The 14,122-nt window shown below is 42.6% G+C and overlaps 1 protein-coding gene across 8 annotated transcripts in view; it reads left to right on the top strand.

The window, feature by feature from the left end:
- FKBP5 (FKBP prolyl isomerase 5) overlaps positions 1–14,122 on the top strand; it is a 120,838-nt gene that overhangs the window by 106,357 nt on the left and 359 nt on the right. For 6 of the 8 annotated variants that reach the window (XM_030315333.1, XM_030315335.1, XM_030315336.1 and 3 more), the window contains 4 exons: positions 886–969; positions 8,778–8,963; positions 10,664–10,903; positions 11,818–14,087. In XM_030315333.1, coding sequence (XP_030171193.1) covers positions 886–969; positions 8,778–8,963; positions 10,664–10,903; positions 11,818–11,925 — 618 coding nt within the window. In that variant the 3' untranslated portion in view covers positions 11,926–14,087. Of the gene's footprint in view, positions 1–885; positions 970–8,777; positions 8,964–10,663; positions 10,904–11,817; positions 14,088–14,122 lie in introns of those variants that run through there. The other 2 variants (XR_003968806.1, XR_003968805.1) reach the window with 1 other exon arrangement.

The raw sequence follows: 14,122 nt of genomic DNA, 5'->3' as shown, positions 1-14,122 counted from the left end.
GCAGGAATACATCACTAATTGTTTTCTGAATAGAATTTTACAGTTACTCACTGAAGTTTCATAATTCCTATGTAGTCAGTAGCACTGACAGAGCCTTTTTCCTTTTCCCTTTTAAAGGATCCCAGATTGTTCTGTTGACTCTTTATGGTCCCTTTAAATCTAGCTGTTCATAATGACAGTGCGGTTGTCCCTGGATTCATATCTCTAGTGGTGGAGAGCAATAATACACATAATACAAAATAGCAGATGGTCATAAAATCGTTGGTTTATGGCTTTGAAATATTTCTGCATCAGCTTTACCCTCCCTGTTATGTTTTCCTTCAGTCCCCCAGGTATACGTCTGCAAGTTGATACAGTTTGGAAGCTTTAGTTTATCTGCTGGTCCAAAGAGATTTCAGAGTCGAAAGACAACTACGTGATCCGGAATTTTAAAAATTCTCTGTGAATATACAGCCGTGACTTGACTACCATAGTGTTCCCATTTTAGAGTCAACAGACAGAGGCTAGAGAGAAACAGTTTGCTGAAATTGTAATGGCAGTTTACTGGTGAAGTGTGCAGGAGGGGAGAGGAGGGACGCCGGGTTTTGCTGTGTGTCCTCACCGGACAGCTCTGAAGATGCTCTTTAACAGCACACAACAGCCTAGCTTGCTCACTTGTATTTTTGTCTTGCTCCTCCTTGAGCAACATGGGTCACACTGCAGCTTAGTCATCATGGAAAGTGAGTTCTAACCCAGCGGTGAACTGGCAATAGCACGCAGTTTTAAAAGCCAGTGTGTTTTGAGGCATGGGTGTCCTAGAAGTGGCTGCTGTCTGTTCTTACAGGCATCAGCTGATACTTTTTCCTTCTCTCTTCATCTAACCATTGTTACAAATTTACACAACAGGCCAAAGAATCCTGGGAGATGGACACCAAAGAAAAACTGGAGCAGGCTGCCATTGTCAAAGAGAAGGGAACTGTGTACTTCAAGGTGTGTGAGTCCTCGTATAATCTTTTCCATCTCAAAGAATTTATTGAAGTGTCAGTGAATTGTGCTGATAATCCCTGCTCTGAATTCTGTCAGTACACTTCTGGGTAAGAATAAGCCTGAATTTTTACAAGTCTGTCATTTTCAGTGTAGAAATGGTGAGAAGGAATGAATTAATGTGACACAAGGAATACAGATGCCTCTTTCACACATCCTACCCTAGATTGTAACCCTCCATAAAGGCAGACCAGGTCTGGCTTGTCCACCCACCAGTGTATCACCCAGGACCTAAGGCATCTTGTTTGGGATGCAGTTGGCACTCAGTAAGTGTGTGTGGAAAGAAGCAAAGAATGAATGGAATAATTGGTAGCAAGTGAGAATTCATAGAGATAAGTTCCCCATCATTTTCCTTTCTACTACTCTCTTGGTGAAGCCGCTAAGGCATGTGACAAAAGGAAAGCGAAATTGCAGATTCCAGAAGAAACTGGCAGGAGGAGAGTATTAATTTCTTCCAGTGGCCAGGATGATCCTGCCATTGGTTTTGTGAGGAATCTTGAGAAACTCCTGCATGATACTTGTTATCGGTTGCTTCTCCAAAGTCCATTCTTGTAATATCTAGGAATGTGTTACTTTCTTGCTTAGATCTTAAACCCCCAGATAAAAGAGAGAAAGAAACAGCACTTGATTCAGTTCTAACCAGAATGTTCTGCCCATTGCTTCACCGGCCCCAGCAAAGCATCTTCTCCATGTCAAGCAGAAAGTGAAAGAACGGAGTTTTTGTCAAGGTTTCTTCTTCTTCTTTCTTCTTCTTTTTTTTTCCTTTTTTTCATGGACTGCAGTCCATGAGCAAAAAAAGTAGATGATGTTTTCAACCGTCTAAAACGGTGATACATAAATGTACTTTAGCCAGTCTTACTGGAGCGGCTGCTCTAAGACATGCTGTTGCACAGACAACCTTGTCTGGAGGGAGGGGAAGCAAGGTTAACCCCAGTGAAACAACTACAGAATTATGTGAGACCGTGTATAATCAACACAGAATTCACACAGCCAGAGGGCAACACGTGTGCTCCCTGTTCTGCGTACTGTAAGAACAGACCCATTATTGGGTCATGGTCCCAATTTAGGGGAAGTGTATTGCATTAATGTAGTAAAGACAAATTTTGTATCATAAAATTTGTTGTGTGAGTGGATTCTGGATCATAACTGAAAACATATTTCTTGCTGTGGGTTATAGCTAAATAAATGTGAAATCTGTTGATTTAGGTAATATATAATTATTTGCATTAATTTATAGCCATTTATTAGATAGACTAAAATAACGTGTCAATCACCAGAAAGCATTGGGGAATGGTGGACTGAGCTCCAAATGGGGAAAGCCAGGCTTTATGGCTCAAAATGATTTAAAGGCGTTTAAGGTCCAAAGAGGTTATTTTCATGTGTGAAAAGTCATACATAGAGTTAGATTAGATGATCCCCAAGTTTGTTTCTAGCCCTAAAATTCTGTGAGTTTTGAAACTCTTGAGAGCAAGTTTGATTTGTTTTTTTTAATTCTAATTGAAATATATTGGATACTTCTAAGCTATTCAAGTAAAATTCCACATGAGTAATTTGTAGACTCAAATACACAATACACTGGAATGAAATAATTTTTGTAAAACCCCTTGGGACTATAGGTCCTAAATGGTGTTTCCTGTGTACCTGGAGGTCTATAAAAGTCCTTATTGTATTTTTTATATTTCCTGCAGCTTCTAAATAGAATATTAATAGTTTGGGGATGGAGGAGTTGAAGTTTTCGCCATGTTGAACAGAACTCTGTCAACTCTTTTTAGTAATACAGCTCAGCTGTTCAGAAGCTCTAATTGGTTGCTGATGACTCAGAACTTTGGGGAACATTATTGGTGATGAAATAATGTGGCAAAGCCATGTGTTGTATAGCTGTATCCTAAACATATACAGAGAGATGGCCAGAGTCAGTGATCGGTAGCAGAGAGCAGTGCTTCGGTGCCTTTACAGACTTAACTTTGTCACTTCTAGGCATCACAACTGCAGTAGTGGTTTGTGTATTTCATAATATTGTGAACCCTTTTAAAATTACTGATCTTTGGATAAAATCTGGATCAGCGGTCACACATATGGAACATATTATTTTTAACATGCAATTTGATAGACAAAATCTGTCAAAACATTAGTCTGTTGGGGGAAAATTAATGGAAGGTTCAGAACCACTGACCTAAGACTTTTCTCCCAGAATGTCTCTGAACATTTTGTACTACTAGAAACTTCCCTGGAGGCACCTTCATAATTATAGGTAAAAGATCCCAGCAGCGATCCTCGTTTTAGATGTAAGACTTCAGAATGGTAGGTAGTTTCCTGTACACACTCTCTTTTAAAATTTCAGGGCAGGTTTCAATCTGCCACACTGCCCTCCTGGGCCTCATCTTTCCAGAGTGTTTGACTTGGCACGTTGTGCACATGCACAGAGTCCAGATGTGTGGGTGAGAGCAGAGATGGGGTGAAATAAAAACCTACATTTCGTGCCATCTGGTACATTACGGCTCCATTTTTGTTGACCTCTTGGTTTGGTTTACACATCAGTGGGTAAATTTCTCCCCTTTGTGGAGTTGAACTGCACTCAGTTTTAAAATGGGAGTAATTTTGCTGTTTAGATTGTAAACCCCTCATATCAACCCCTGACCACTAAAGAGAAGAAAGGCAGGAGAGGCTCCGGAATTAACAGATAACAGCATGCCATTGTGCCAGGCATTGTGCAGGCCAATTAAACAGACATGATATTTGCCCTCATAGCTGAATAGGGTTCTGCAAGACCAGAGCATTAACTATCCTACTTGGTTTAGTGGTTCTCTTTTCTGACTTGGAGGCAGAGCGGCAAGTCTGAGGACACTGCAGTGATACGGGGTTCTTGCGCCCCCTTGTGCTCCTTCGGGGAAAAAAAGCATTTCTCAGGCAAGCTAGTTAAGGATTGACTGCTGAGCCCTTTTCAGACAAACCAGGCTTTGCTGTGTTTTGACTTTGCTGAACCAAAAAACCAACGCTGTGATTTAGTAACAGGTCATCTAGAATTCTAGGGTTTTAGGTTAAAAAAAAAAAAAAAAACTCCTAAGAAGTCTCCACCCTCCCTTTCTCCTCCTCTCATTCACTTAGTATAGGATTTCTCAATCTTGGCACTGTTGACATTTGGAGCTGCTCTGTTTTGCCGAGAGGCTGTCATGTGCATCGTGGGATGTTTAGTGACCTCCCTGGTTTCTACCCACTGGATGCCAGTAGCACACACACCCCCCCTGCGGTTGTGACAACTAAAAAGTGTCTCTAAACATTGCCAGATGTCCCCCAGGGAGCAAATCACCCCCAGCTGAAAAACTCTTGTTTTCGTACATTAGAAGTAGTAATACCACAAAACAAGATTTTTGTTGTCAGAAGTTGAGCTCTAAAAATTATAAGTGATACAGATGAAAGAGCTTTCAAGAAGTTAAAATGCTATATAAATGTAAAGAAACCATTGTGAAGTCTGTTACTTTGTGGGGTTTTGGGTTTTTTTTCCTTTGGTTTTGGTTTTTTGGGGTTTTGTGTGTGTGTGTGTGTGTGATTTTTTATTTGAAACCACAGCCTTGTACCATTCTGATTATTTAGAACCTACCGCAATGATAAGCTCTGGGTCACTGTCCTCCCTGGCCTTTTTCTTTCCCTGTAACAATATACTAGGAGATCATCAGAAAAAGTAATAGGTACATTTGAGAAGGAGGAAGAAGAAGAAACTAGACATAACAGGGAAAATAACTGTCCTTCTTACCCAATCTGAATGAAATGATAACCTTTCATTTCTACCCACCTCTCCATTTTTGCTGTCAACCATAGAGAACATTTTGATTCCAGAGTTCTTTGACCTTAATATTTGTTCAGCACACCTCTCCTCAGGGCCTCTTTGTGCTCAGTATCTTTGGATATTCCAAAGGGATAAGACACGCTTCCTGTCCTCAGATTGCTCACCATCCACAAAAGAAAAGACAGTGACGGAAAGAAATGACAAACCCGGTGCCTCATGAGGACTTTTGTGTAGTGTCCCAAAAAAGGAATAGTGGGTCTAAGGCTCTGACAGGATGTTAGTGTTCTCTTCATTACCTTGGGCTGCCATAATAAAACAGCATAGTCTGGGTGATGGAGACAACAGTTTATCTGTCACAGCTCCAGAGAGTGCAAGTCTAAGTTCAAAGTTCCAGCAGGGCTGGTGTGTGTGAGAGCACTCCTCGCTGTGTGCTCGGATGAACTATCCTAGGTGCTTACAGACAACATGGGCGAAAGAGGAAGCAAGTTCTCTGGTGTCTCTTACAAAGAGATGAAGTCCATTGTGAGGGCCTCGCCCTCGGGACCCAGTTTAGGCCTGATCACCTCCCAAAGGCCCCATCTCCAGCTACCATTGTGTTGGAGATAGGCCCTCACCATGTGAATGGGAGTGGGAGGCACACAGTTCAGTCCATAGCACATACAATCTAATTTCCTAAAAAAAATTCAGCATTTACTCTGAGCGGACCTGGTTTCCTATTCTTATAAATAACCCAGATCACAAATCTTTGAGGCACGGAGGATAATAGACTTCGATTCTAATATACTGTTTCTTCAAAGCACTTCGGAATTCTTTTGCACTGCCCTTCTACAGCAGAACTTGAGCTCTGTAGGTCTTCTGTTCCCTAAACAAGTCACTGGTGAAGAGGGATGTTCAAGGGGGGATGTAGCCCATCATTGCTTTCAGATGTAGGCCTTCCGCGGGGAACTGCTCTACTCCATCCTCATCACTAAAAATCAACATCAGGGCTTCTACAGGTGGAGCTCATGTCTTATGCCAGCCACTTGAAGTCCTTTTTAACAGGAACATTCTGGTAGATCTGCTCTGTGATTTTTCTCTCAGTCATTGGGTGAGCTTTGGAGTGCACGTGGGGAGACAGCTCCACACTGAGATGCACACACTGCATTGACTGGTGGATCCTAGTGACATGATCTGAATACTGTTGGTGGCTCAGACACTGGATCTAAAATCCTCAGGGGTCTGGCTACAGGTCTGGTAGGACGTGTCCTCTGCTTTCCATTTTAAGAGTCACCTCCTGCAGAGGCGACTCCTCACCTGTGCTCCCATTTTATTTGTGTGCTTACCGGCTGTCACTTCTTTCTTTCACCTTAAAATGGCAGTGAACATGTCATCTCAGCCCCATAGTTTCTTGTATAGAGCATATAGTTAACTCACATGAATTGACTCTACAGTTGTTATTCACAGTTGTTAAAATTATAATCACTAGAGCAACAGTATATTAAAGATTTTTCTCATGTAGTTAGCTGACATCTATGTGATTTATGTCTCATAGTTATTTATATTGGATGCTGCTATTCAGCTCTGTATTTCTGTTGTGTGTAGATCAGAGGTCAGCGAACTACAGCCTGTTTTAGTAATATTCTACCAGGACACAGCCACACACATTTACAAGTGATCCTTGAACAACATGGGTTTGAACTACACTGGTCCACTTATATACAGACTTTTTTTAAATAAATTCAGCATCATGGGGCGCCTGGGTGGCGCAGTCGGTTGAGCGTCCGACTTCAGCCAGGTCACGATCTCGCGGTCTGTGAGTTCGAGCCCCGCGTCGGGCTCTGGGCTGATGGCTCAGAGCCTGGAGCCTGTTTCTGATTCTGTGTCTCCCTCTCTCTCTGCCCCTCGCCCGTTCATGCTCTGTCTCTCTCTGTCCCAAAAATAAATAAACGTTGAAAAATAAATAAATAAATAAATAAATAAATAAATAAATTCAGCATCATAAATGTATTTTATGATTTCCCAAATAACTTCTGCTTGTTTTGAGCTTGTTTTATTGTAAGAATACTGTATATAGTACAAATAACGTGGAAAATGTGTTGAACAACCAGTGGGGCACCTGGGTGGCTCATTCGGCTGAGCATCTGACTCTTGATTTCAGCTCAGGTCATGGTCCCAGGGTCGTGGGATTGAGACTAGCATCGGGCTCTATGCTAAGCGTGGAGCCTGCTTAAGATTTTCTCTCTCTCTCTCTCTCTCTCTCTCTCCTCTTCTCCTCTGCCCACTCCCTCTCTCTAAAAATAAGACTTCCGGGGCGCCTGGGTGGCGCAGTCGGTTAAGCGTCCGACTTCAGCCAGGTCACGATCTCGCGGTCCGGGAGTTCGAGCCCCGCGTCGGGCTCTGGGCTGATGGCTCAGAGCCTGGAGCCTGTTTCGGATTCTGTGTCTCCCTCTCTCTCTGCCCCTCCCCCATTCATGCTCTGTCTCTCTCTGTCCCAAAAATAAATAAACGTTGAAAAAAAAAATTAAAAAATTCAAAATAAGACTTCCAATCAACAGTAGACTATTTGTAGTTAGGTTTTGGGAGAGTCAGGAGTTATACACACTCATCAGGGAGATGCAAATCAAAACTACAATGATACATCACCTCACACCTACCAGAATGGCTGAAATCAACAATACAAGAAACAACAAATGTTGGGGAAGGTGTAGAGAAAAAGGAACCCTCCTGCACTGTTGTTGGGAGTGCAAACTGGTGCAACCACTGTGGAAAGCAGTATGGAGGTTCCTCAAAAAGTTAAAAATAGAACTACCCTATGATCCAGTAATCGCACTACTGGGTATTTCCCCCCCCAAAATACAAAAACACTAATTCAGAGGGACACCTGCATCCCTGTGTTTATAACAGCATTATCTGCAGTAGCCAATGGAAGCAGCCCAAGTGTCCATCGATACATGAATGAATAAAGAAGTGGCGTGTATGTATATGTGTATTATTCAGCCATTTAAAAAAATGAATGAAATCTTGCAATTTGCAACAATGTAGGTAGAACTGGAGAGTATAGCTAAGCGAAATAAGGCCAGTCAGAGAAAGACAGATACCCTATGATTTCACTCAAATGTGGAATTTAAGAAACAAAACAAGTGAGCAAACGGGGAAAAAGACCAAGAAACAGACTCTTCACCGTAGAGAACAAACTGATGGTTGTCATAGGAGAGGTAGTAGGTAGGGGGATGGGTGAAATAGGTGATGGGGATTAAAGAGTATACTTGTCATGATGAGAAAAATGAATACATAAAATAATTAAATCACTTAAAAGATAAATATACACAGATCTCTAACCACATGGGGAGTCAGCACCCCAACCCCTGTGTTATTCAGGGATCGAGTGTATTTATATATTGTCTGTAGCTACTTTTGCATTATTCTTGACAGAGTTGCAACAGATTGTTCAGCCTGCAAAGCCTAAAATGTTTTTTATCTGCCCCTTTACAGAAAAAGTTTGCCCACTCCTAGTTTAGATAACTAAGATTTGCTGTGTTTGTGACTGGCACTTGCCAGAATGTAGTCTACTGTGGAGTGCTTCTTCTCAGGAGAAAAGGGAAGAGTAATTTCCTTTCATGTAAACTAGTGATCTACTCTAAAACTACTCCCCAGCCTTCTGAAAGTCTGAGAAATACTAGCACCCAGAATGTAACCCAAAGCCTTGATGCCATCCTGCTGGGAGAGCCGTCCCCTTCGTGCTGGAGAACAGCATTCTATAGCGCACTGTCTCGAATCAGCTCCCAGGTCACTGGCCCTGCAAAAAGAATGGGGAAAGGGGCCTGTATACCCATCTCCTAAGAGCAAAAGGAAATGATCAAATACCATGGTTTGTATGAGGGGGCTGTTTTCATTTTGAGGATTTGGTTTTCTCAGGGAGGCCTGAATTTATATTTTTGTACCCCCTCCAGACCCTGTGCAACAAGTAATCCCTAGCTTTTTTTCCTCCTAGGGAGGCAAGTACATGCAGGCAGTGATTCAATATGGGAAGATCGTATCCTGGTTAGAGATGGAATATGGCTTATCAGAGAAGGAATCTAAAGCTTCTGAATCATTTCTGCTGGCTGCCTTCCTGAACCTGGCCATGTGCTACCTGAAGCTTAGAGAATACACCAAAGCTGTTGAATGCTGTGATAAGGTAAAGGGTGTCTGCGTGTGAACTGGACTTTCCATAGTCCCAGTCTTTCTCTCCATTTTCATACTTGGTCTTCTTACTTTGCTTCTTCTTAGCCAAGGGGTGGGTGGTGTTTCATTTTGCTTTGTTATATTCATTTGTTAACTTGGGATTCTTTGTTTCTCCTTATGAATTGGGAAATTCAGAAACATTACAACTATAGTCAGACTTTTCTGATGCCTAGATGATAATACACTATGAAGAAAAGTTTCGTTAAAATTTTTTTCATCCATGACCTTCCTTAAATCTATGGCATCTGGTATCAGATTGGACATAGAATTCCTCATGTTTAATTTACTAAGAACAGATTCAACTTCAGCCTTTCAGGACTTGAGTATGATAGAGTTGAGCTGCTTACATAGAGGTCACTTAGGTGTACTTTCGGCATTGTTTCTACAGGCTAAATTTCTAGGAATGGAATAATGGAGTCAAAAAATAGATTATTGAGGGGCCCCTGGGTAGCTCAGCCATTTAAGCATCCGACTCCTGAGCTCCTCAGCTCAGGTCATGATCTCATCGTTCGTGAGTTCAGGCCCCAACCCTCATGGGTTCCATGTTGACAGCGTGAAGCCTGCTTGGGATTCTCTCTCTGCCCCTTCCCTGCCTTTCTCTCTCAAAATACAGGATTATTAGATATTATCCGTGGGGTTTTTTTGTCAATATTATTGGCAACAAAAAATTTTCATTTTTGTTTCTTGGTTCCTAATGAAATTATCCATCTTTTCATCATTAGTCATTTGCATTTCTTCTATGAATTGCCTATTCAAATCCTCCAACTAGATGATTTGTCTGTTTCATATTGACTGAGGCAGTCTGTACATTATTACTGCTAACCCTTTATCTGACTATAGGGACCTTGTTCTCCTCACTTGCAAGGAAAGTTTTAGATATTTACTTAGTCGAATCTGTCCTTTCCTTTCTAATGAGAAAGCTCTTCCCTACCCTAAGATGATAAAAATAATTCTGTTTGGTACTTGCAAAACCTACTCTACCTAGGTATGCCTTTTAAAAAATGAATTAAAAGTAAACCGTGTTATATTTTGGTGAGGTTTGTTTTTGCATATAGGTATACGCGGTCTAGAATCTTTTGTGTTTTGATGTGATGTAACAACTTAATTCTCATTTTCCATGTTCATAGCCAGTGTCTCAGCTCCATTTATTGCAAAGTTAGTCCTTTCCCTACCGATTTACATTCCCGCCTTTATCACTGTTAAATCTTTTAATGTACATACACATAAATCTGCTTCTGCTTTGTTCTGTTCCGCTTTGTGCACAGACTGGCAGTCAAACTCTTCAGTGGTTTCAGAGTGTATTTTTTTCTGTTGTAGGTCAAGTCCCCTCTCGTTATTTTTGTTTTCCCAAAATTTTCTCAGCCATTCTTGGGCATTTACTTCTTCCATTGAATTTTAAAATGAATTTCTCAAGGGCCTCCTCCAAAGCCCCCTTGGAATCTTTATAGAAATCGTATCAAATACAGAAGTTAACGTGGGCATAGTTAGTTGGATTTTGATCGGTAGTATTTAATTACCTTGAGCCCCATCTCTTCAATATGCTTTCTCCAATTTTCTTGGCCAAGAAGCTTTGGTAAGTGACTTAAATACTGAATTTCTTCAAAGCACACAAGTTACATTCACCCTTTCTAAAAAGTAGACCTCTGTCCCTAGGCCCTTGGACTAGACAGTGCCAATGAGAAGGGCTTGTACAGAAGGGGGGAAGCCCAGCTGCTCATGAACGAGTTTGAGTCGGCCAAGGGCGACTTTGAGAAAGTGTTGGAAGTTAATCCCCAGAATAAGGCAGCACGACTACAGATTTCCATGTGCCAGAAAAAGGCAAAGGAGCACAATGAGCGGGACCGCAGGATATATGCCAACATGTTCAAGAAGTTTGCAGAGCAGGATGCAAAGGTATGTACAGAACTCTCTCTCTCAAGAGAAACATTAAAAAAATTTTTTTTGATAATTAAAAAAAAAAGGGTTAAGCATGGGACACAAGGACAGGTAGACAACCCAAGAGATGCAAGAATGGGGAGAATGATACCCGATCTTATCTGAGGCTGGTTTGGATCTGGAAGTAGAACAGGGCTGTTCTACTCACCAGACACAAGAGTTGTGAGGCACTGACACATCCGTGAAAGAAATGAGGAAAATAAGTTCCCTAGAGACGTTCTAAAGTTTATTATTTTTTAAAAGTCAAGGGGCGTCTGGGTGGCTCAGTCGGTTAAGCATCTGGACTTCAGCTCAGGTCATGATCTCACAGTTTGTGGGTATGAGCCCCACATCGGGCTCTGTGCTGACAGCTTGGGGCCTGGAACCCGCTTCAGATTCTGTGTCCCCTCTCTCTGCCCCTCCCCTGCTCATGCTGTCTCTCTCTCTCAAAAATGAATAAACATTAAAAAAATATATAATAAAAAAAAAGTCAAGCACATCAGGTATTTTTTTCAGATAGTACGTCTTTGTTGAGACTTCCCATTTTGCCAGGGATGGGCTGTGATGGGGAAGCCCTGCTATCATACCCTTCACTTTGCCGGCCTCCCCACAGCAGAGTTGTACTCTGGTCCCGAGTTCACCGCCCGCTCCCAGCCTCTTGTTGGCAGCCGTGCCTGTGGCAGGTGGCAGGCTAGTCCCCTCCACCCAGGAAAAGTGAAAGCTGCCCCCTCAACTGTTGGCAGCACTGTCCTGACTTCCCCGGCCGGACAACCCCAGTAAGGTCGTCGCGTCCCCGTTTCACACCTGACGGCCTGTCAGGAGGAGCCAGGAATTCCTTCAGTGTTTCAGTTCCTTGTTCCTCTGACCCTCTTGATTTCTTATTTTTTCCTCAGGAAGAGGCCAGTAAGGCAGTGGGCAAGAAGACTATAGAAGGGGTCGTCAGCCGCGAAAAAGAACCAGAGGGGCAAGCAATGGAAGAGAAAGCCGGAGGCCACGTATGACACCACGCCAAGGAGGGAAGAGCCCTGATGAACTCGGCCCCCTCCTCCATGGGCTTTCACCCTACTCAGGACTAAACAGTGTTTAATGTAAAGTTTGTTATAGTCTGTGTGATTCTGGAAGCAAATGGCAAAACCAGTGGCTTCCCAGAAAACAGCCACCCTGCTGCTGCCCAGTGCTCTCCTCGAGGGGGTGGCATGGGACCACTCCAGGTGGAACAAAACGGAAATGACTGTTGGTGTGGCAAGGCTGAGCCAACAGCTCGAGTCCAGCTCATTTCAGTTTATGTCAGCCTTTGACATCTAATTCAGGGTCCCTTGAGATAATCCTAACAATTTGGGGCTGTCTGTCAGGTTTTACATTCGATTGAACTTCAGTAGCACTGCGGAAACCTAAAAATAATTGCTTAATGAGTTTCTCCTTTCCTACAGTTGGGTGGGGGAGAGGAGGAGAAGGTTTGACTTTTTAAATGACTGAAGTGCTAGCATTTTTTAATCAACAGAACCCACAGTTGAGGCGTCTGGAATCCCCTCAGGTCCTCAGCAGCCGCCAGACTTGAAAGCCAGAACCTCAGAGGCCACCGGCTCACTGACTCAGCCAAACTCCCTCCTCCCTAAGCCAGCCTCCTTGGGAGAGTGGGTTTCTCCTGCACCCAGCCTGGCCCTGGAGGAGGGACCCTGTCATTCCCAAAACATTCTTTAGCGACAGTAATGAGCAGAGCAGTGTGTGGGCTAGCTTTCCCTGCCTTAGGTGAAGCTCTGAGATGCCGAAGCGTGAAAATAGCCGTCAGAATTGTGCTTTCCCCCCTCCTCTGGCCCTTCTAGGAGAAATGTGGAGGACAGCCCTGCCTGCCAGCATTGCTACCGTTCGCTTTCTTCTTTCCATTCTGACCATTGCTATTACGTATTTAAGACTTGTTCTTAGGATATCTGACCTGGAGTGGATTTAGTTACATATCCACTTAGGATCGCCGCGGCTTTTGTTTTTGTCTTTTAAAAATTACTGCCTTGTAAACATGTATACTGATTTATGGAACTTTATTTACACTCCTCTATCATGCAAAAAAAATCGACTTTTTACTACTATGAGTAGCTTAATTTTTAAAAACAAAATCTGTGGACTTGTAAAAATAAGTAGTTGCTCTTGCGCATTAAGGGTTTTCCTCGCAGGTTTGGCACGCAGTAGCTTTCCCCTCCTGCTGATAGCTTCTTTGTTCTGGTGTGGGTTGTGAAAAAGAATCGAAAACCGCTTCCTGTGCAGGCACATCTCGCCTTGAAAGCTCCAGTACTGGGGCGGTGAATTGGGGCAAGTCTTAAAATATGTACACGCGGTGGAATCTTGGTCCTTACGGGTAAGCGAGATTGAGCGTGGCTTTCTCTCCCCACAGCCTGAAGGCTCTCGTGGGAAAGCGCCTGCAACTGAAGGAAACAGTCGCTCCAACCTGGAACATCTCATTTGTAAAATCCTAAAGAACACTGGCAATTAACTTCATTTTTACTTTTATGGTGGTTTTAACAAAACACTTTCGTTGTTAGGTTAGGACCCACGTGGCAACCTAAAAATTAAATCATTTCCTTTTATACCAGTTCTCTGCTCCATGGAACAAACGGAATGAAATTGTGAGTTTCTCTTTTGACAACTAGAATCCTTTTAGTTTCTCACTTTTGTCTTTTTTCATGAGATTTCTTCAAAAGCCCCAGTCTCGCCTAGGAAATATGAAAAGCAAAAGTTGATTTTGCTTTGTTTGCTTAACTGTTTAGTATTTGTAGCTCTGTTGACTAGAGCATGACTTCAATGAGGCCAATACTGAGATTTCATCCTAAAAAGGCCAGTTAGTGTTTTGCAGGTAACAAACAAAAGAACAATTCCAAAAATTAGATCACCCCAGCCAACTGTCTCCCAGGTGTGTGTTATGGGTCACCAGATTGGGGGGGGGAGGTAGGGAGGGCAAGAGTGCGGGGAGGGGAGGGAAGGGGTGTGTGGGTGGTTCTGAGCATATGATTGTGGGTGCCTATCGCCTCTCGAGAAGAAACTTCATATATTCTTATATCAAATTCAGTGATCTTAATTTGTCTAGAAATCAGATGTGTTTGAACCATCTTTTAGACTACATATGGAGTGGTGAGGCAGCATATGATGAATTAAAAACTTGTTTTTAAAAAAATCACTCAGATACACTTTTTTGTGTTCCTCAAATAA

Source organism: Lynx canadensis, chromosome B2, assembly GCF_007474595.2.
Source record: "Lynx canadensis isolate LIC74 chromosome B2, mLynCan4.pri.v2, whole genome shotgun sequence".
Taxonomy (NCBI): Eukaryota; Metazoa; Chordata; class Mammalia; order Carnivora; family Felidae; genus Lynx; species Lynx canadensis.
Note: the sequence above shows the minus strand (reverse complement) of the source record. Positions and strands in the feature narration are given on the sequence as shown.